Here is a 23144-nt window from a genome sequence, read left to right on the forward strand (position 1 = left end):
GTATAGTGGGGTGGAAAACCTATAGAAAGTGAGGATTTGGTATGGATTTCGACTGGTTTTCTTCTGGTAAAGGCTTTGATTGTTCTTCCTGGAGATGTTTTGATTTACTTCTTTTGTAGACGCTTTCGATATGTTTTCCTCTTCTGTGGATGTGTTTGATTGGTTTTTCTTTGTATACGATTCGGGTTGGATTCTTCTCGGTGGGATGTGTTCTTGTTGGAGGTTTCGGTTGAAGGTTACTGCTTGGTTTGCGTATGTTACCCAAAATTGTTTGACAGTGATTTCTGATGTGTTCACAGTAGGTTTTCCTAGAGATTTTGGCTGGTGTTCGATGATTTGAGGTTGAGTTGTGTTGTGTTTTCCATGATGAACAAGTTGTAGAGAGTTGCACGTTACCTGTTTGTTAGAATGGGTCACAGAGAGGTCAGAAGTGATTCGAGCTTTCCTTGAAGTTTTGGTTCCTAATTGGAGGGTTTCGGAATGATTTAGAGTCGAATTTGTGTCTTCGTGAGAAGTTGATTTGAAATCTTTGGGTAATTTCCACTCAATGAATTTTCCCTTGAGCATCGTTTACGGATTTCTTTTGATTTGGTTTCTGGTTTAGCTCACTTAGAATGTGATAGCAGATCAGGAAAATTAATGATGCATTGTCAGGACTGGTGGGTGGAAGACCTTTCTGTGCTAAAAATTGATCTTTATCAACGAGTTATTGCTGCAATGAGGAGAGCTGGTGACTACGTATATTCTTGATGTTTATTTGTTCCCATTCTATAACCTCTGCTGGTTCTTAGGCAGTATTTTGTTACTTTCTCCTATAAACATGATGTCTTGAGTTTGTGAGTCAGTGATTATATGCAGCCTTAGCATTTCTTTATCTATGATCATATTTTTTCTCAGGTTTGTTGATAAGTCTGTGCATATGTTTGATCAACGTAACCTAACTTCTGGTGGTGTTGGTGCACCAGTACACAAACTTGATGGTCACAAGGTTGCTGTTCTCTATGTTCAGGCATGCTATATTACTATATTATTAGCATTGGAATACTTCTGTTAAGTGCTGCTATAACTTACTGTCCTTTTAACTTTATTCCAGTGGTTTCTTGACAAAGCATCAATTTTTAGAAGAGCTGCTGAGGATGGCTTCCTCAATATATGGGATTATGAAGGTATTTGTTTATCTATAATGAAGGTTATGGAAAGTCATTTTCTCATATATTTTTTTGAAGCGAGTCTTTAAAGACAATAGAGGACCACACTCGTCTTCTGTCCATGTGATGATGCCATTCATGCCCAACACTAAAGACATTTTTTTTTGGTGAAATAAGCATCACTGCAATCTTCCATCGCCTTGAGCAAGATTGAAGAAATCTCTGGTAGGATCTTCTTTGTGTTGTGTTTTCACAATCGGTAATTAGGGTTTCGAGAGGACGGAGGGCGCGAAAGGTGTGGTTTTGGTTCATCCGGGGCAGTTTTGTGGTTGTTCGAATTGCTCTTTGTGTTGGGATCCGGGCTTTTGAGGTGTTTGATTGTTAATCTTCTTTCTTGGTTTCATATTTTCCTTTTTCCCTGAGATAGATAGTAAGTCTGCGTTATAAACTTTTGTTTTGTATTGTTCGATCTCTCAGCTTTTCTAAGTTTCATCAGTGCTTTAGTCTTTTGTTTTCTTGTCTCATACCCTTCGCAGATTGTCAAGGTTGCAAAGTTTTCTATGGTAAATTAAGCCAAAAGTTGAATTCTTGGATAGGTCCCTAACACTGGATTCATCATGCGTTTTGAGTGTCTGTTTGTGTGTGATATTCCATCTTTTATTTTGTCTGTTTATGAGGAATTTCACAACAGTTCAATGGAGTTCGAATTGATTTGCTTGCTGTCAGTTGGGATACCACTCATCAGTGGTTCTTTAACACTCCTTCCTTTTCTGTATATGCTAGGTATCTCTCAAAAGTAGATGGTACAGAGTCTTCTTCAAGCTGCGTGAATGATTAGAAATGAATGAAGAGGAGAGGTTCCTTCTCTGTCCTTATGAGGAACACAATGAACTGCTTGTGTTCTGGTGAACAAATGCAAGTCAACGAAATGACCCAATCAACTGAGTTCTTGTCCACAAAGGATGTCTCGGTAGACCAATATACTCAACAAAATAGTGAGATTGAACAAAGGGTTGACATTGGAAACATTGAAGAAGCGGAGTCATCTCTTCGTGAAGGTCTCTGCTTGAATTATGAGGTTGGTGTCAGTCTTTTTAGGCACCAGTTTATGGTGGCGATGAGCCCTTCATAAAGTTCTGATGCACATGCATGTCTATATACTTTCAATTCTAGAATTAGGATTGTCTTTATGATATTAAGAAACAATACATGCAATTCTCTGTTACTTTGTGAGCTTATTTTGCCATGCTGCTGTGCATGAGGGTATACATAGTCAAGCTCAAGACATGGACAGTGATGCTTAGATCATTCCTCTATGAGTTCAAGATTACTTTTTTTTAACACCGATCAGAAATAAATCTACATATTTCCCAGAAAATAGAGATGTTTCATCTTTCTAAGTGATATGAACTTGTTATCTCTGATAATTTTTGTGATCATAACATAGACCAAGGAAGAAATCTTCAAGAAATGAGTTTTTTTTTTATTTAATGGATCATGCAAATAATTGTTTTGATATCTGAAATTGTTTTCTTCTTGTCCAATTGATTTACATAGATTTTTTTTTTCTTTTAATAATTGATAGAAGATTGATTTTTCAAACCTTTGATAATGTGATATTCCATAATGAAACTCATAAAAGAGGAGCACGAGATTATAGTCTTCATTTCCATGTGTTATTTATGTTTCCTAGTATTGTTATGTTCTTTGGAAATCTCCTTGTAAGAGTTTGCAAAAGTGTTCTGTTTGTCCATCCCTGAAGCCTTGTCCCTTTGAAGCCTAATGTCTAGCAATGGGTTCATCAAGGCCTCATATAATGTCATTGTGCATAAGAGAGATGCAAGTTCTTCTACAGTGTATTTCGATACCTTGCTCAGATACACTAGTTTTGAATAGCATATATAAATTTATGAAGAAATAGTGAAGCAAAATTTGTATAAGCTAAATAGCCTTACCGCGACATCTACATGTGTCAGGATGGGGAACTAATGAGAAGACACTGATCAACATTTTAGCGCATAGAAATGCCACCCAAAGAAAGCAGATTCAGTTGGCTTACGAGGAATTGTACAACGAGAGTCTCACCAAAAAGCTCGAATCAGAACTGAAAGGAAACTTTGAGGTGGTTATTTTTCTCAACCTTTATTGTCCAATGAATGTTTTTATCTGTAGGGGCAACATCATTTGCAGAAGCTAATATTAATTATTTGAAAAATTTATAAATGTGAAGAGATCGACATGAACTTAGATATGACTTGAACCAATACTATGAATGTAAGTACATAATTAATGGTAGATTGATAGGACTTGTGGCTTGTTATGCGTGATATGCTTATGTACACTATCACATTGTAGCGGTGTATCTGATTATGTTTGATTCTTCAGAAAGCTGTATACCGCTGGAAACATCCACACTTCCAATCAAAACTTGACACTCTTAATTTGATAGCATGTAAACGTTTACAAAAAGCATTAGATGTTTTGTTTCACAAGAGTGAAAACTAGTTGCTTCTACTTAATATGTACATGGTTTATGCATATGGCTTAGGTGAAAAGGAGAAAAGAACCCACACAAATTGGGACGAATTTAGCTCTGACATAGCATGTACAATAGCTTAGGGATGACCTTAAGCAATTCACACAACATAAAACACATGAATTAAACAACCCATATTAATTGACCTACATCCCATTAAAGAAAATTTATATGTTGACTTAAGCAATCCTTATGCAACCATTAATGAGTGTAGCATTCTCTCATTTCATAAGCTTATATGGTTGCTTTATTTGCCTAAAATAAGTTACAAACCGGATGCTATGCTTTTGTTACAAACCAGATACTAGTTGGAGACTAAATGATTGCCTAAGAAGAAAGGAATTAGAGATTAGGAGCTGCAGTGAGTAGAGTGGCTGGATAAGCTATCTTAAATGGTAACCTTAGGATTAAAGTATTGATTACATTTTTAACCTGCTCAACTTCCTCTAAATATCTAACACATTGATACTCGAATTTAACCTAACCTATTAAGATAAATGGGTAATCAAACTTAAAGGGTACCCATTACCATATTTAGCTATACCAATGAATTTCAAGTTCAACTAGAAGTAAGAGTGAGTGTCAATATGCTTGTGGGTACCTCAAGAATAGGGAACTCTTTGTTTTTATGATTTAACCCCTCTTCATTATTTTACTCACCTCTTTTGTTTTTACCTATATTCATGTTTTTCATTAATCGGATAGAGACCCCTAACTACATTATTTAGGCTACAAGCTCGACCTCTACCACATGGCTATAGGGAGGAAATGATCATGTTGATCCCTAATCTTATCCCTAGCCGATCATTAAACATTAAATGTGTGGGAATTTACTAGAATCTACTCCTACATGAAGCAAATGAATAAAAACTACAAGTAAAGTTTACCTACCCTGTTATGACTTCAGAAGAACATGCTGAATTTTCCATGTATGCTGGCCTTTAATATAGAGGGCTACAAGAGGATTATATCTTAGGTCAAGACACTCCAAATCCATCATAAACCAAAGGGAAAATAGTTTCTACTTACTAGAGGATTGAATGGACCCAAAAGGAAGCTCTAACTTGCTGTTTTGGGTGCTGAACTAAGGAGGCAGCTGCCTTCTTGCCGCATTCCTTGCTGCTGTGGTTGGTAGCAGAAATCACAGAAAATAGGGGGCTTAGTGCAGGATATTCAGGATACCAAGATGGCATCAGAGGTAGTACAATAAATAGTATATCTCTTCATCAGAGGTAGCTTTGTTCTTCTATGCTTCACTAGATTTGTTGTGTAGTCATATTTCTTTGTTCAACCATTATCATGCCTAGTAAGTTGTTGTATGATGCTGTCGGTTCTTATCAATTTGTACACTTGAATTAGAAGGAGCAAATTATCTATGTTATATTCTAAGCAGCATATACTAAGTGTCATATATGAAAGTTTTAGATTCTATGTTATATTCGTTATCTTGCACAGCAGCCTTTAAAAACTCAGTATTCTATTTTATTTGATACATGTACACATTTGTTTTAGTTATTTGACATATGGTGGATTTATGTGTTTTTACAGTTTACAAATCTCAAGTACTCCAGAGTTGAAATTGATGAAGTGCGGTTCGAGTGGGCTGAATGCATGCTAGATTACATTTGAAGTGCGGTTCTACCTTGATGTGTTAAAAGAATGTTCTACCTTGATTTTGATATTTATTAGCTAGCTTTTGATGTAAAAAGAATGTTTGGGTATTTTATGGATATTGTTGTAAGAAGATTATTTATATAATTTGTGAATATTTGTGTATTTTATTGATATTATTGAATGAAGAATATTTGTACAATTTGTGAATATTTGTGTATTTTTTTTTGTTATTGTCGGTTTTAAAATCAAATCTGTGCTGTTAGAAAAAATACATATTACATCGGTTTTCCACCGATGTAAAACCGGTGTTATAAAGTAATATTACATCGGTCATTTACCGCTGCCAAAACTGGTGTTATTAACATACAATATTACATCGGTTTTACACCGTGTATGAAACGGTGTCGTTAAGTGATACTACACCGGTTAATAACTGATTCGAAAATCGGTGTCGTTAAGTGATACTACACCGGTTTTAACCCGATGTCTAAAATGGCAGACTTTTAACATCGGCTTCATAGACATCGGTCGAAAATCAAATAGACACCAGTGGAAAACCGATGTCTATGAGCGATTTTGTTGTAGTGCCGTGAACATTCTGTGCGAAGCACAGAATCGTTCTGAATCGATCAGCCGATCGATTCAAGGGATTGAATCGATCGGCCGATCGATCCGTGAATATTCTGTGCGAAGCACAGAATCACACTGAATCGATCAGCCGATCGATTCAAGGTATTGAATCGATCGGCCGATCGATTCACGCAGCTGCTAATTTCATGAGCAAGCGCTTGAATCGATTCAAACGCTGCCCCAATCGATCCAAGTCAAATAAAAGAATCTGCACCGTCGATCTTGATGCGATGGCTTCCAACGGATAGTTGTGAATCGATTGGAATATGACCTCAATCGATCCACGGCGACGGCGGCGTGAGAAACGGCTAGTTTTCTCAACGTATAAAACACGGAAAGAAGCTGGAAAACAAATATAACGAAAAACATACTGTTCCATTGCTCTCCAAGCCTTTTGAAAGCTCTCAAGTGATCAAGATTCAAAGCAAAGGGTTCAAGCTCCTCTCCACTACGTACTGAAATCTCACCTGCAAAGAAGAAGCTGATTAAAGCTTGTAATCCCTCTCTACTTCTTCTTTGTAACGTTTGTGATATTTATTTTGAAGAAAAGGGAGAGGTGTATTTCTGTTAAGGTTTCTCCACCTTCGGTGTGATTCCGAGAAGGAGGGTTTTTGATAGTGAAAGAGTGTGAGTGGTGTGGATCCTTGGATTAGTCACCTCCTTGAGGAGGTGGATACCAAGTAAATACCAGTGTTAGCATTGCCTTCAGATTTTCGCTGTGCAAAACAAAGTTGGTCAGAAAAAGAAGTGAGCCATTCACCCCCCCCCCTCTAGCTCAACCGATCCTAACAAGTGGTATCAGAGCATTGGTTTGCTTTTGAGGATTCATTGTCAAGAAAGCACAAGTTAAAGAGCTACAAGATGTCAATGAAGGAGGGACATAGTACTTCACGACCACCATTCTATGAAGGCAGCAATTTTGCTTATTGGAAGAGCCGCATGGAACACTATCTCATGACCGAAATTGATATGTGGTTCTCAATCACGGAGGGATTCATGGCGCCAACTGAAAATGGAAAAATGCTTGAGTCATCCAAGTGGACTGTTGAACAAAAAATGAAGGCTCAAGCAAATGCAAAGGCAATTGTGACTCTTCAATGTGGATTAAGCTCGGAACAACTCAACAAAGTTGGACCCTTTAAGAGTGCCAAGGATTTGTGGGATAAGCTTATTGAACTAAATGAAGGCACCAAGGATTCAAGAATTGCAAAGAGGGATTTGTTGATAAATCAACTTCAAAACTTCACCATGAAGGATGGAGAAACGGTAAGCTCACTACATGGGAGATTCAAGGAACTCCTAAATGGTCTTCATTCAGTTGGAGAGAGTGTGGAGAACCGAGATCTCATAAGGTATGCTTTAAAATCTTTCCCAAGAAACTCTTTATGGTCATCCATGGTGGATGCTTATAAGGTTTCAAGGGATTTGTCAATAGTGAAATTGGATGAATTATTTTGTGAACTTGAATTGCATGAGCAAGCTAACACAAGCCATAAGGAGAAAGGTATAGCATTGGTTGCAGGTGAAAAGAGCAAAAAGAAGCACAAGGAAAAGAAAAAGGAGAAGAAGGAGTCATCTTCAGAATCCGAACAAGATAGTGATAGTGATAGTGATGAAGAGCTATCATCAAGTGAAATGGCAAACTTCGTTCGAAGAATGATGAGACATTCAAGGAAGTTTGACAAAAAGGATGTTAAGAAAATCTTCAATGATGAGAAAAGAAAAGGTAAATCTCTTGTGGATTCTAAGAATAAAACTGATGTAATTTGCTATGAATGTAAGAAAAAGGGGCACTACAAAACGGAGTGTCCAAAGTTGAAGAAGCAAGAGGAAAAGATCAAGAAAAAGAAGAAGGCGTTGAAAGCCACATGGGATGACTCATCATCAAGCTCATCGGAAGAAGATGAAAGGAAGAGCTCAAAGCACATGGCTCTCATGGCCTTAAGTCATGTAGAAGATAGTGAAGATGAAGATAGTCATGAAGAAGATGTGGAGTCTTCAAGTGAGTCATCTTCTAGTGATGATGAGGTAATTTCTCCCAAGCTTGATAAGATGTATGCCACCATTGCATGCTTAACCAATGCACTAGCTAAATCAAAAGGGAAGGTCAAAAGATTGCAAAATGAATTGAAATCACTCAAAAATGAAATTGTGCCATGTGAAAGTTGCATGCTTCATGAAAATGACAAAAATGATGTTGATGATCTTGAAAAAGAAAATGTATCATTGAAATCACAAGTTGATGATCTTAGATGTGCTCTAGTAAAATTTACTTCAAGCTCAAAATACTTAGACATGATTCTAGGAGCTCAAAGAGGCGTGTACAATAAAGCGGGACTAGGTTTCAAATCTCAAGATAAGGAAGTTAAATTCATGTCCCTAATTAGTAGAAACCATGCTTCAAGGGTTAAGGTTGTTCAAGCTTGGGTACCCAAGCAATTTGTTATTGATGCTACCGGACCCAAAGTGTGGGTACCAAAACATTTGGTTCATCGTGTTTAAACAGGCATGCGCAAAGGGGGAGCATCCAACAACATTGTTCGTAGATAGTGGATGCTCTAAGCATATGACGGGAGACTCATCAAAATTTTCATCATTTAAACACAAAAGTAAAGGTACCGTTTCTTTTGGTAATAGTGGTGAGCTAAAAGTTATAGGAATTGGAGATATTAGAATTTCCGAGAAATTTGTAATAAAAAATGTGTTACTAGTAAAAGGCATGACTTTTAATCTCTTGAGTGTTAGTCAACTATGTGACTCGGGGTATAGAGTTGAGTTCAACTCATCTCAATGCCTAGTCAAACATAGTGAACTAAACACCAATGTTCTCATAGGCCATAGAAAAGTAAATATTTATCAAGTTGAACTATTTGGTGCTACTAATGTGTTTGCTAAGTGTCTCATGTCCAAAGAAGAGGAGACGTGGCTTTGGCACCGGAGACTCGCTCACACCAACATGAAGAATATCAAAAATCTCTCAAGGAAGGAGTTGGTGCACGGATTGCCAAAGTTGAAGTTTCAAAAGGACAAAATATGTGATGCATGTCAAATGGGTAAGCAAACCAAAGCTACTCATAAAGGTAAAAATATTGTAAGTACTTCAAATGCTTTAGAGCTCATTCACATGGATTTATTTGATAGTAGCAAATATATTTCTTTAAATGGTAGTAGATATTGCTTTGTAATTGTAGATGATTACACTAGATATACATGGGTGTTTTTCTTGAAACATAAGGATCAAACTCTAGATACCTTGATTGCTTTTTGTAATAGAGTAGAAAATGAAAAGGCTCATAAGATAAACAAAATAAGAAGTGATCATGGAGGTGAGTTTGAAAATGATAGATTCACAAGTTTTTGTATGGAAAAAGGCTACAAACATGAGTTTTCAACCCCTAGAACACCTCAACAAAATGGAGTTGTTGAGAAGAAAAATAGGGTGTTACAAGAGGCCGCTAGGAGCATGTTAAATGAATATTCACTACATAGTTTCCTATGGGCCGAAGCAATCAATACGGCTTGTTATGTCCAAAATCGAACTTTAATACATAGGTTTCTAGGAAAAACACCTCATGAATTGTGGTTTGGTAAACAACCTACAATTAAGCATCTTAGAGTATTTGGGTGTAAGGTCTATATTCTAAACACCAAGGATCACTTGGGAAAGTTTTCCGCTAAGGCGGATGAGAGGATTCTTGTAGGATACTCAAGTCATAGCAAGGCATACCGAATTTACAACAAAAGATCAAAACTAGTTGAAGAATCACTAAATGTTGTATTTGAAGAAAATCCCTCTTTAAACGCTATAAGAACAAACAATGAAGAAGTATAATTTGAGTTAGAGAAACTAACACTAAATGAGGTAAATCATCAAGGAGAAGAAAATCAAGAAAGTGATGGTGAGAAAAATGAACCTTTGCCACTTGAACCCGAAATTATAACAAATCAAGACTCAAGACCTATTAGGACTCATGTAAATCATCCCTTAGATCAAGTAGTAGGAGACATTACTCAAGGAGTGAGAACTCGATCTTACTTTAGAAATGAAGGAAGTCAAGTTGCCCTAATATCTCAAATAGAACCAAAAACCATTGATGATGCCTTGTTTGATCCGGATTGGATTTTAGCAATGCAAGATGAATTATCTCAATTTGAGAGAAGTCAAGTTTGGGATTTAGTTCCTAGGCCTAACAACAAATCAATTATTGATACAAAATGGGTTTTTAGGAACAAACTTGATGATAAAGGGATAGTGGTGAGAAACAAAGCTAGATTGGTCGCTAGGGGTTTCAATCAAGTAGAAGGGTTGGACTATGATGAAACTTATGCACCCGTAGCAAGATTGGAGTCAATTAGAATGATATTGGCCTTTGCCGCCCACAAGGGCTTCAAATTGTACCAAATGGATGTAAAATCAGCATTTTTAAATGGTGTAATAAAAGAAGAAGTATATGCTGAGCAACCACCGAGATTTGAAAATTTGGAGTGTCCAACCCATGTATATAAACTTAAAAAGGCCTTATATGGACTAAAACAAGCTCCTCGGGCTTGGTATGAACGATTGTCAACATTTCTAGTATCAAAAGGATTTCATAGAGGAAAAATTGATCCTACTTTATTCTTGAAAAATAATGGTAATGATTTGTTTGTGGCCCAAGTATATGTAGATGACATTATTTGTGGTTCCACAAATAAAGATTTTTTAAATGAATTCATTAATCACATGGAGAGTGAATTCGAAATGAGTTTGGTTGGTGAGTTGACATTTTTCCTAGGATTACAAATTAAGCAAACAAAAGAGGGCATTTACATTCATCAATCCAAATATGTCAAAGAGCTATTTAAGAAATTTGGAATGGAAAATGCAAAGGAAATATCTACCCCCATGGCCACAAATACTAAGTTGGATAAAGACATTGAGGAGAAAGAAGTTGACTCCAAAGTGTATCGTAGTGCTATAGGAAGTCTTCTCTATCTCACGGCTAGTAGACCGGATATACTTTTCGCCGTAGGTATATGTGCTAGGTATCAATCTTGTGCCAAGGAGTCACATTTGAGTGCCGTTAAGCGAATTCTTCGTTATCTCAAGGGGACTCAAAATGTTGGTCTTTGGTATCCTAGAACCGAAACTTTTGACCTAGTGGGTTATACCGATTCCGATTATGCCAGATGCAAGTTGGATCGCAAAAGCACTAGTGGTAGTTGTCAATTTCTAGGGTCCTCTTTAGTAAGTTGGTCAAGTAGAAAACAACATTGTGTAGCTCTCTCCACAACCGAAGCGGAATATATTGCCATGGGAGAGTGTGTATCGCAATTATTGTGGATGACTCATACTCTAGAAGACTATAAACTTACCTATAACAATGTTCAAGTACTTTGTGATAATGTGAGTACAATCAATTTAACAAAAAATCCCGTTCATCATTCAAGAACGAAACACATAGAGGTTAAACATCATTTTATCCGTGATCATGTAACTCGAGATGATATCATTTTAAATTATGTTGGATCAAAATCTAACTTAGCCGATATCTTCACCAAACCTCTTCCCGAAGTTGAATTTAGCTTTCTTAGAAGAGAATTGGGAATGTGTTGTATTGATTAAATCAAATCCTCCATGGTCACTTTATAGGTAGAGCCTTTGGGTTCTTCACCTAAATTTTTGCCTCTCACAAACACTTAGGGGTATCTTCTTTGTGTGATTTAGATGGGGGTGAGAGGTTAGGAGCATTTATCTTGATCATAATGCTTGTTATGATGCATTAAATTGGTCAAGAAAAATGATTTTAACATGAAACATTCATTTGTCCAATCATAGGGAAAGCAAGTGTACAACTCATGTGCTCGTTGCCCTACGATTATGATTGGAAATTTTCAATTAACCATATAACAACTCACTTCTAAAACATTGGTTGAAGTGTGTTATTAGATGGGGATTATTATGAAACAGGTAGATACAAACTTCCTCATATCTTTGAAGTTTTCAATAATTTATGGTTTTGTGTAAGTTTTCACTAAGGCGAGTCCATTTTTATTAAACTTTATTTTTCTTATAATTTGGGACATACATATAGTGTCTATGCAAATTTTCGTGATTTTTGGGGTAGTATACATTTAGTTGTGTTTTTCCAAATCCTAGGTCTGAAAGTTTTTCAGCTGTGCTGAAAAATCAGGCTTCCCAATCGATTGGTCAATCGATTGGGAGGCTCGCGCTTGTTCACAGAGGGCATTTGAATCGATCAATGGATCGATTTAGCGCATCTCGATCGATCAGTGGATCGATTGAGACACCCTTTCGTTTTTCCACAGAAGGCGTCTGAATCGATCCATGGATCGATTCAGATTTTTGTTCGACTTTCACAGAAGCATTGTGAATCGATCGACCGATCGATTCAATTACTCTCAATCGATCGGTCGATCGATCGAAGCCCTAAAACCCGTCTTAAACCCGTGGATCCGAATCGATCCCTTAACTTTTTTTTCCCTTTCTCTCTCTCGACGCGGTTTTTGCCCTAGGCGACTTCCCAGGCGACGGTTCTGCCTGTCTCGATCGTCACTCCGGCGTGCTTCTCCGGCGAAGAGGAGCTATTCCACTTCTCTTCCAGTTCTCTCTCGACGCACGGGCAGCTCCTTTCCTCTTCTCCGCGTCCTCACACAAAATGCGGACTCAAAACCCTAAACCTAGGTAAAACTCGTTGCTCTACTCCTTGTTGTTCCTCTTTGCTCCTATTCTTGACCTAATCTGTATTTTTGTGTGTCTTTGTGCATTGCATTATCCCTCATGCATTGCATTACTTGTATTACCCTTGAATCTTTGCATTACTATCAAACCATTCACTGTCCCTTCCTCACGCACTTTGTATTCCTTCCCGTTCACTGTCAACCCTGGGCATCTCGTGCATTTGTTTTCTATCCCACAGAAAGAAACAAAAGGTCTGTGAATCGGTCGAAGGGTCGTCTGTTCCTTCCTCACGTCCTTAACCTCCCACTGACCCTAGGTTTCCAAATGCTGCAATGTAACAAGCTTTCACCAAAAACACCTTCAAACTTATTCCCCCTAGATCAGTGAATTTGCAATATTATAGATCTTCTTGTTTTGATACCTATAATAGGTTCAAGCATTATAAACTTGACTCTTTGTTGACTTGTGAGAGGGACATCAATATAGGTCTTGTCTCCGAATTCTATAATAATTTACACACTTCAGATGGTGTAAATTATCGCACTCGTGTTGCAAAACGGAGCCTGGACTTCTCTTATGAGATTCTTCAATCTTATCTCGAATGTCTACCCTCAAACAATGATTTTGTCTTTTATCCAAATCTTCCCGATGAGCTGCCTCCACCTTTTGAGCATATTAGCATTGCCTCCATGCATCAGTTCTTCTTTGGTCGTCCTCGTCCGGATGGGCCAGATGCTCATATCACTAAGTTTTCTTCTCTTGAGTTATCGGCTGAAAATGCCGCTTTGTTTAAAGTGATCATCAACTGTCTTTTCCCCATTGCCTCTCGTGCCCTAGCCACTCTACGACCGCCTCATATGTTTGCTCTCTACGCCATTCGTCATTCCCTTGACATCAACATCCCTCTGAATATCTTTCATTGCATCATCCATTTCACCCAGCCCGTGCAGCAGACGATACATATGTCTTTCGGGCATCTTATCACAGATTGGCTGGCGTCCCAGAAGGTTGATGTCTCCCGGGGACGGCTGGAGCACATGACAGTGGCTTATTCTCGGATTTCTTCCCGCTCTTTCAAGAAGTCGGGTCTGATTGGTGGTCCAGCTGGAGTTCGATGGATCGATGGCCGTGCTTTTGGGGAGGGACCCCGGGCTCGCCACAGGGGGGATGCACAGGCCTTGGCTCCTGCGGAGGTAGCCATCCTGCGTAACACGTTGGATACCGTGGTCCAGCAGCAGACTTCGATGCAGGCGACTATGACTTCGATGCAGCGGACTCTGGACACACTAGTGGACTTAGTGGGCTCGTGGGTGACGGTTCACCCATCTCAGTCTGGTCCATCCCCCGCCCCTGTTCCCCCTGCTGAGGATGCCCCTGATCCTGACTCTGCGGCGGTTCCTGCTCCGGCTACTACGTCTGCTCCAGCTGCTGATCCTGCTCCCACTCCTCCTGGAGACGAGCTTATCGAGTTTTATGTTCCTATATGATGTATTTTTATCTTGTTGTATGGATGGTTGTTCTGGAGTCCTTTTTGTGAACTCTCTTTTATTTTGAATGTATGATATATTTTTTTTTGCTACACTCTCCTTTTGATTCTACATTTCAGTGTTGTTATGTTCTGTTGATATATGTGTTTTAGGGGGAGCATTCCTTGGATTTACCATATTTGCCTTGTGCACTTATTGAGGGGGAGTTATTTGCTTTTGATTTTTGACAAAGGGGGAGATCTATGTTGAAGTTCATGCTTATTGCTTATGCCTATCTTAGTAAATTAAAATCAAGCTTACTGCAATTATGCAATTATTATTTCAGCAAGCTACAATCATTATTTATCATTGTATTGGAAATTAGCCTAAACTTAAATAGATTGTCAAACATCAAAAAGGGGGAGATTGTTGGTGCAATCATGCCCTGGAAGTTTCAATGTGTTGACAATTATTTAAGTTTAGGTTAATACGGTGGAACTAACATGCATTGTGAGTTTGCAGGAGGAGTTTCTTGCGGTCGAAGACCGGATGCAAGAGAAGACCAAGAAGGTCGAGGACCGGATTCTTGGCAAAAGAATTCTTGCAGGTCAGAAGACCAGATGCAAGAGAAGACCAAGAAGGTCGAGGACTGGATTCTTGGCAAGAGAAGCTCCTGCAAGTCACAAGATTATGTGTGTGATAGGCTCACTGTCAGAGATCGACTGGAAAATCGATTCAGACATGGCTGTGCGGCAAATTGCCTCTAAATCGATCAGCCGATCGATTGAAGGTAAGGCAATTGATTGGTAAAGTTCTGCGCAGCACAGAATGCGTCTGGATCGATCAGCCGATCGATTCAAGGTACTGAATCGATCGGCCGATCGATTCAAGTGATTGAATCGATCAGCCGATCGATTCAAGGGATTGAATCGATCGGCCGATCGATCCGTGAACATTCTGTGCGAAGCACAGAATCACACTGAATCGATCAGCCGATCGATTCAAGGTATTGAATCGATCGGCCGATCGATTCACGCAGGTGCTAATTTCATGAGCAAGCGCTTGAATCGATTCAAACGCTGCCCCAATCGATCCAAGTCAAATAAAAGAATCTGCACTGTCGATCTTGACGCGATGGCTTCCAACGGATAGTTGTGAATCGATTGGAATATGACCTCAATCGATCCACGGCGACGGAGGTGTGAGAAACGGCTAGTTTTCTCAACGTATAAAACACGGAAAGAAGCTGGAAAACAAATATAACGAAAAACATACTGTTCCATTGCTCTCCAAGCCTTTTGAAAGCTCTCAAGTGATCAAGATTCAAAGCAAAGGGTTCAAGCTCCTCTCCACTACGTACTGAAATCTCACCTGCAAAGAAGAAGCTGATTAAAGCTTGTAATCCCTCTCTACTTCTTCTTTGTAATGTTTGTGATATTTATTTTGAAGAAAAGGGAGAGGTGTATTTCTGTTAAGGTTTCTCCACCTTCGGTGTGATTCCGAGAAGGAGGGTTTTTGATAGTGAAAGAGTGTGAGTGGTGTGGATCCTTGGATTAGTCACCTCCTTGAGGAGGTGGATACCAAATAAATACCAGTGTTAGCATTGCCTTCAGATTTCCGCTGTGCAAAACAAAGTTGGTCAGAAAAAGAAGTGAGCCATTCACCCTCCCTCTAGCTCAACCGATCCTAACACGATCCTCCTAGGACCAACCAACAGTCGACAAGAAGGGTAGTGAATTGCCCTGAAAATAAATTTAACACTTTCTCGATCTTTCGATTTAATTTAGACAAACACTTAATAAATAAAAAGGAAATGCATATAAAGATAATACGAGACTATCGATTTACTTGATGTACAACCGGGGAGGTTGCTAATCCAAGGTAGAAGTAAGTACTAGCAAGAATCTCCTTCTTCGACAAGGTCAGAGGAGGAAAAGTTTCGTACAACGGTTTACAACTTAGAAAGTAGAAAAATAGATTTGAAAATCATATACAAGTCCTGTATTTGAACAGGAGAACAAGCTCTCCTCTTATAACCCTTTGGTCAGATTTGACCGTTGGCTGACGTGGTAACTCCGGGTGCCTGGAGTTAGTCTGGGCGCCCCTAGTGGTGCACTCTATCTTCTTCGCAACGACTCTTCAATGGCTCCTGGATAAAATTTTATCCTTGCCTAGGCACCTAGACTGGTCTGGGCACCCAGAGTGTTGTTAATGTGGACTTCGATGTCATCCTCGCAGCAATGGCTCATCGAGGTGCCTCTATTGTACCAGGTTGGTCCGAGTGCTCGGACCCTGTCTGAGCACTTGGACCCTATCCGGGTGCCTGAAGTTCGGACGCCTGGACAAGTTAACACGAAGTTGACTTGTCCGACTACTGCTCCGGTCGCTTGAGTGATTCTACTGCTATCCATAGTTAAGCTCACCCGAATCCAACTTTGCCCTTCTCCTCGAGTAGTGTTCCTCCTTGACTTCTCGTCCCTCGGAAGCACCACGCGCGTCCTTGTCATCCGCCATTGTACTCTTCTGCACCTTCTTGTCCCTCGGATGCACCGAGCCTGTCGACTCTTTTCCCGTGCCATCCTTCTTGTCTGTTGTGTCTTCCGCTAGACTTTTTGTGTTTCTAAGTTCATGCACACTTAGACACAAGGCAACAAACACAATAAGACCTAACTTGACTTGGTTGACCACATCAAAATCAACTCGGGGTACTTACATGTCGTATTAAACCAACTCTTTGGAAATGAATCAAAAGTGAAGTATAATATTCAAACTATCTGATCCTGTTCGAACCAGAAATCAACAGACGCTGGGCACGTGGCGCTCCCTGGCTCGCTGATGTAGATCTCAGACTGGTGGCGCGATGCTTCGGCTAACCTGCACAGAAGTCGGGCCGGGAAGGGGGTTCCCGGCGACGACCCTCCGACGCTCAAGTCAGGTAAATTACGATGAACAAGGTGGCTCCCCAAAGTCTCAGAGTACGTACCCAGAATCCTCTGTCGATGAAACCTGAGGTTCTTTATATAGAGCTGTGAAAGGTTTGGGCACGCGTACCAAGGTGCATAAGTGTCCTCTGTCCTATCCTAGGTATGCGGCTGTCAGAAAGCTTACCTGTCCTTTCCTAGGTACGCGGCTGTCAGAAAGTTTACCTGTCCTTTCCTAGGTACGCGACTGTCAGAAAGTTTACCTGACCCATATCGCTACAGTCAAAGCATGCCCTCGATGGGACAGCAGAATCCCCTGTCACAAGATTTGGAGCATGGCACACACGTGAAACCTACAGGTTGTCAAAGAAAGAAATCCTCTGGTCTTTTCCTTTGCTCCAAACTTGTAGTCCGAGCGGATAGATACCTAAACATCCGACCGGACATCCGCAGTGGTTTACTTGTGCTTTGTGGAGACTAACAAACAGGGGTGCTTTATGACTGCGGTCGGTCAAAAGGTCAGCTCGGTCCATGACCTTTTTAACTGAGCGTCGGAACCCCGATTTGACAGGGTGCCTCCCAACTATAAGTGCGAGCCGGCCGGAACCTTCCGGTACTCGATTCCATCGGTCGGCCGGCATCCAATCGGACCGGCCGTCTACGGCCGTCCGTCGGTCGGACCACACTCTCCTCCGGGTGGGCGGCTGTCCGGTGACTTCCCTTGGCGTTGACTTTGCGAAAAGGGGCCCATCTTACTACCGGATCACTTGCCCTTCAAGTCTAGTCGAAGGAGGCACATAGTCCGATCGACCGGACTGTGAGTCTAGCCGAACGGCTCTTCCATGCTAATACTCTCCGCCCGGTCAGCCGAGAGATATCCTTGAATGAATCAATGATGGCCTTCTCCTCGTGTTCTGCGCCAATCTTTGACATCAATGTCGATCATACCTTCATTAAATGCTCCGAATGATTGACTGCCACGTGGAGCAATGCCATCAGAGTACGGAGGCGGTTGCATGATATTTGGATGTGACCGAAGCAATTCGAAATAAACGGCTAGATGTATGCATTGATTCCCGTGACCTGGATCCGACGGTGGAGGCCGACCGGCCCTCACCCTATAAATTCTTCGTTTCCTTCTCGCCTTCACACGCCTCCGTTACCTCTACTGTTGCTCTCTGCGCTGTGGAGCTCCGGCGATCTTGTTGCTGCCTTCTGACGCTCTCCGGCGCCTTTCCTCGATTCATCTCCCCTCAGTAAGGTTTTAGATCTCTCCTCCTTCCTTTTCGGTATCTAATCCGTATTTCTTCCCCTAGCTCGAGTCTTTGAAATTCCATTCCTTCGTCTTTGGAACTTCCTTTTTTGATTTATCCTGTCCGGATCATGGCCAGTTCCTCTCCTCTCGAAGAACAATCCCTAGGCCCATGGTATACTACCATGCGATCCCGTTTCGAACAACGGGATTTTGATATATTGGCTGACAATTTCGAAATCCCCGAGGATATCGAAGTTCGCCTGGCTGGTCCTGCCGCTCGGCCACACAGACCGCCGCGCGGTGGTTTCTGTGTCTTTCGCGACCAATTTACCGCCGGTCTGCGGTTCCCCGTACATCCTTTTATAGCAGACGTCTGCAATTATTTTGGCGTGCCGCTCGGAAGTTTAGTACCAAACACCTTCCGTCTCCTCTGCGGCGTTGTCGTTTTGTTTAAGATTCACAACATTCCCCTCCGACCGGAGGTTTTCTTTTATTTCTATTATCCTAAGCAAGCCGAGCCGGGCACCTTTATGTTCCAAGCTCGGCCCGGTTTGGTCTTCTTCAATAAACTACCCACTTCCAATAAACATTGGAAGGACTATTATTTCTATATCCGCATGCCCAGTCAGCCAAACTTTCCGACCCAGTGGCAAGTCAGTCTACCTCCTACTCCTGAGTTGAAGAAATTCAAGACCCGACCGGATTATCTTCACGCTGCAAATGTACTAGCCGGTCTGCGGCTCGACATCAACAAACTTCTTCACGAGGGAGTGATGTACATTTTTGGGCTGAGTCCTATACGGACCCCACTTCCGACCGGCTTCGGTAAGAATTTTGCTTGGGCACTTTCTTTAATTGCTAACTGATTTCTTCTTCTCTTCATGCAGTTGACATCGTCATGGACTCGGTGATGGCCGGCGTTCTGAAGAGGAAGGCAGCGGCGCTGGAGGCCGCGGCGGCCAAGGAAATGAAGGCGCTGGGGATTCAGCCGGTCGGTTCTCACGAAGGAGAGAGCGGCACTCAGGCTGAATCGGCCGCTCAGGCCTCAACAACAGGCGGCCAGCGGAGCTACCCCCTCCAGGGAACCAACGGCCCCCGAGGAAGGGTCCGTTCGGGAGGAGGAACAGCCACTGCAAAAGAGGCGCCGGGTGGAGACTCCGCTGCGCTCGGCTACCTCCGCGGTCCAACCATCCGATCGGGCCGCCGTGGCTACTAAAGGAAAGGAGCCTGTGCCCGAGACCATTTCGTCCGACCGGACGCCTTCTGACTGGGACGAGCTGCCTGCTCCGGTTGAAGCCACTCCGGTCGACACTCTCCCCCCCGCTCGCCGTTCAGTCCAACGTTCGACCATCCATTCGCGGTCTTCTGCGCCAGCTTCTGATCCCGGTCGGGCGATCCCTGGTCACGGCCGCACAATACGGGTTACTCTTCATCTTCCGACTGAAGAGTTGCTACCAGAAGCCGACCGGCCCACCGTGCCCGAGCACACCATTACTTTGAAAGGGCCCCTCGCCGAGATGTGGGCCGACGCTCGGGCGCGCGTGGCAGTGATCCCCCTCCGGAACTTAGCCAACAGCCACATGCAAGCGGCTACGGGGGTAAGTTTGTTGTTTTTTCAAGTTTTGCCTAAATATTTCAGCTCGGCTTTTAACAACCGGGCCTTCTTGCTTCAGAGATGGGTGGAAGAGATAGCAGTTTCCAGCCGCCTGGCTATGGCGGACGAGGAGATAAGACAACTGCGGGCGGCAGGCGGTCCGAGCGGCTCCCAAGGCCCTTCCTACTCCGAGCTGCAAAAAGAGCTGAAGAAAGCTCAAACTCTGCTGGCTGCTGAGCAGAAGAAAACAGCTGACCAGGCCCACGCCCTAGCCGAGTCCGAGCGACAGGTCAAGTCGCTTGACACAAAGATAACTCTGGCCACCACTCGGAAGAACACAGCCATCTCCGATCTGGAGAAGAAAAACGTGGAGGCCCGGTGCCTGGAGTTGAAGATAAAGGAGCTGACGGAGCAGATCGATCAGGAGAAGGCAGGCCGCTCGGCCGATGCGGAGAAGATTGAACGTCTGAATGAGGCCCTCACAAGCTCCCAGGCAACCTTCAAAGAATACCAGGATGCCGAGCCGAGCCGAGTCGCCGCTCTCCGACAAAGCCACATCCGATCGCCCGAGTTCTCGGAGAAAATTTGCGAGCGGATGTACTCGGCTTTCGACTTGGCCATTACGGCCATTATGACCTATCTGAAGTCGAAGGGCCTTCTTCCGGAGTCCACCAATATTCCGGCCGGCGATCAGGTGGAGCTCCTGAGCAACATTCCGAGGGACCTCTACGACTACATCGAGTAATTCTTGTAATTTCGCCGCTCGGCTGAACATAAACCTTTTTGTACTTAGGCCACTCGGCCTAAGGTTTTAATTTTAATGAAATGCTTTCCTTTCGTGTACTCTATCTTTTTGCACTGTTCCCTTGCTAACGCTTGTACTGTCCGCTCGTCTTCTATCACATCATACCTTGGGCATTTATAGCCGGACAGCGCGGCTCTCGATCTTTAACGACGGAGCTCGTCGGCGCGGATATTTATAGCCGGACGGCGCAGCTCTCGATCTTTAACGACGGAGCTCGTCGGTGCGGATATTTATAGCCGGACGGCGCGGCTCTCGATCTTTAACGACGGAGCTCGTCGGTTCGTCCGCTCGGATTATTTATAGACGTCGACTTGTCTCTCGATTTTTAACGACGGAGCTCGTCGGCGCGGATATTTATAGCCGGACGGCGCGACTCTCGATCTTTAACGACGGAGCTCGTCGGTTCGTCCGCTCGGATTATTTATAGACGCCGGCTCGTCTCTCGATCTTTAACGACGGAGCTCGTCGGCGCGGATATTTATAGCCGGACGGCTCTCGATCTTTAACGACGGAGCTCGTCGTCGTCGGCGCGGATATTTATAGCCGGACGGCGCGGCTCTTGATCTTTAACGACGGAGCTCGTCGGTTCGGATATTTATAGCCGGACGGCGCGGCTCTCGATCTTTAACGACGGAGCTCGTCGGTTCGTCCGCTCGGATTATTTATAGACGCCGGCTCGTCTCTCGATCTTTAACGACGGAGCTCGTCGGCGCGGATATTTATAGCCGGACGGCGCGGCTCTCGATCTTTAACGACGGAGCTCGTCGGTTCGTCCGCTCGGATTATTTATAGACGCCGGCTCGTCTCTCGATTTTTAACGACGGAGCTCGTCGGTGCGGATATTTATAGCCGGACGGCGCGGCTCTCGATCTTTAACGACGGAGCTCGTCGGTTCGTCCGCTCGGATTATTTATAGACGCCGGATCGTCTCTCAATTTTTAACGACGGAGCTCGTCGGCGCGGATATTTATAGCCGGACGGCGCGGCTCTACGGTTTAACGTCTGGGCTAGACGGCCTTCAAGGCTAACTCCTTACCAGGTCGAGCGACCTTGGCCTTCCTTTCAGCAGAGGATACCCTGTGCTTTCATCTTTCTACTTCCTGCATCGCAAGTACATAGGCGACCCAAAAGTATATAAGTTTATATTTAGCGCACCTTTCACCCAACTTGGAGAACGTATTCATGGTCGAACGGCTCAGGGTCTACTTCGTCGGGCATTTTGGCTCGAATAAGTTGCCTCCGTGTGTTGTCGTCCAGCCTTGTCCATTGCTCTTGTTCGAATGCAGGTGCGTTCCCACAGACGGCGCCAATTTGATCCTGTTCGAACCAGAAATCAACAGACGCTGGGCACGTGGCGCTCCCTGGCTCGCTGATGTAGATCTCCGACTGGTGGCGCGATGCTCCCGCTAACCTGCACAGAAGTCGGGCCGGGAAGGGGGTTCCCGGCGACGACCCTCCGACGCTCAAGTCAGGTAAATTACGATGAACAAGGTGGCTCCCCAAAGTCTCAGAGTACGTACCCAGAATCCTCTGTCGATGAAACCTGAGGTTCTTTATATAGAGCTGTGAAAGGTTTGGGCACGCGTACCAAGGTGCATAAGTGTCCTCTGTCCTATCCTAGGTATGCGGCTGTCAGAAAGCTTAGCTGTCCTTTCCTAGGTACGCGGCTGTCAGAAAGTTTACCTGTCCTTTCCTAGGTACGCGGCTGTCAGAAAGTTTACCTGACCCATATCGCTACAGTCAAAGCATGCCCTCGATGGGACAGTAGAATCCCCTGTCACAAGATTTGGAGCATGGCACACACGTGAAACCTACAGGTTGTCAAAGAAAGAAATCCTCTGGCCTTTTCCTTTGCTCCAAACTTGTAGTCCGAGCGGACAGATACCTAAACATCCGACCGGACATCCGCAGTGGTTTACTTGTGCTTTGTGGAGACTAACAAATAGGGGTGCTTTATGACTGCGGTCGGTCAAAAGGTCAGCTCGGTCCATGACCTTTTTAACTGAGCGTCGGAACCCCGATTTGACAGGGTGCCTCCCAACTATAAGTGTGAGCCGGCCGGACCCTCCGGGTACTCGATTCCATCGGCCGGCCGGCAGTCCAATCGGACCGGCCGTCTACGGCCGTCCGTCCGGTCGGACCACACTCTCCTCTGGGTGGGCGGCTGTTCCGGTGACTTCCCCTTGGCGTTGACTTTGCAAGAAAAGGGGGGGCCCACTCTTACTACCGGATCACTATCAAGTAGGCATATGGTGAAACAAAAATTAACTCAACATCGCTTCTATAAAATTTTACTATTAGATAGGAAAACATGAATTACCAAAAATGAGAGAAGGTATCCACATGATAACACTAATATTAAACACATCAAAATATTTCTTAATGGACAAAGAATGCATAGGTGCTTCTATTCGAATCCAAAACATCAACAAGAACCAAACATAATATGATACAAGCTAGAAGAAAAATTTATTATGTAAAGAGAAATATGAC

At 42.9% G+C, this 23144-nt stretch overlaps 1 protein-coding gene across 1 annotated transcript; it reads left to right on the forward strand.

Moving 5' to 3' along the window:
* Window positions 1–750: 750 nt before the first annotated feature.
* LOC122020707 (WD-40 repeat-containing protein MSI4-like) lies at window positions 751–5291 on the forward strand. The gene is made up of 3 exons (XM_042578716.1): window positions 751–1009; window positions 1094–1166; window positions 5233–5291. The coding sequence occupies exons 1-3, from the start codon at window positions 878–880 to the stop codon at window positions 5259–5261; spliced, it is 234 nt and encodes a 77-aa protein (XP_042434650.1). The 5' UTR covers window positions 751–877; the 3' UTR covers window positions 5262–5291.
* The last annotated feature ends 17853 nt before the right edge of the window (window positions 5292–23144 follow it).

This window comes from Zingiber officinale, chromosome 9A, assembly GCF_018446385.1.
Source record: "Zingiber officinale cultivar Zhangliang chromosome 9A, Zo_v1.1, whole genome shotgun sequence".
NCBI lineage: Eukaryota > Viridiplantae > Streptophyta > Magnoliopsida > Zingiberales > Zingiberaceae > Zingiber > Zingiber officinale.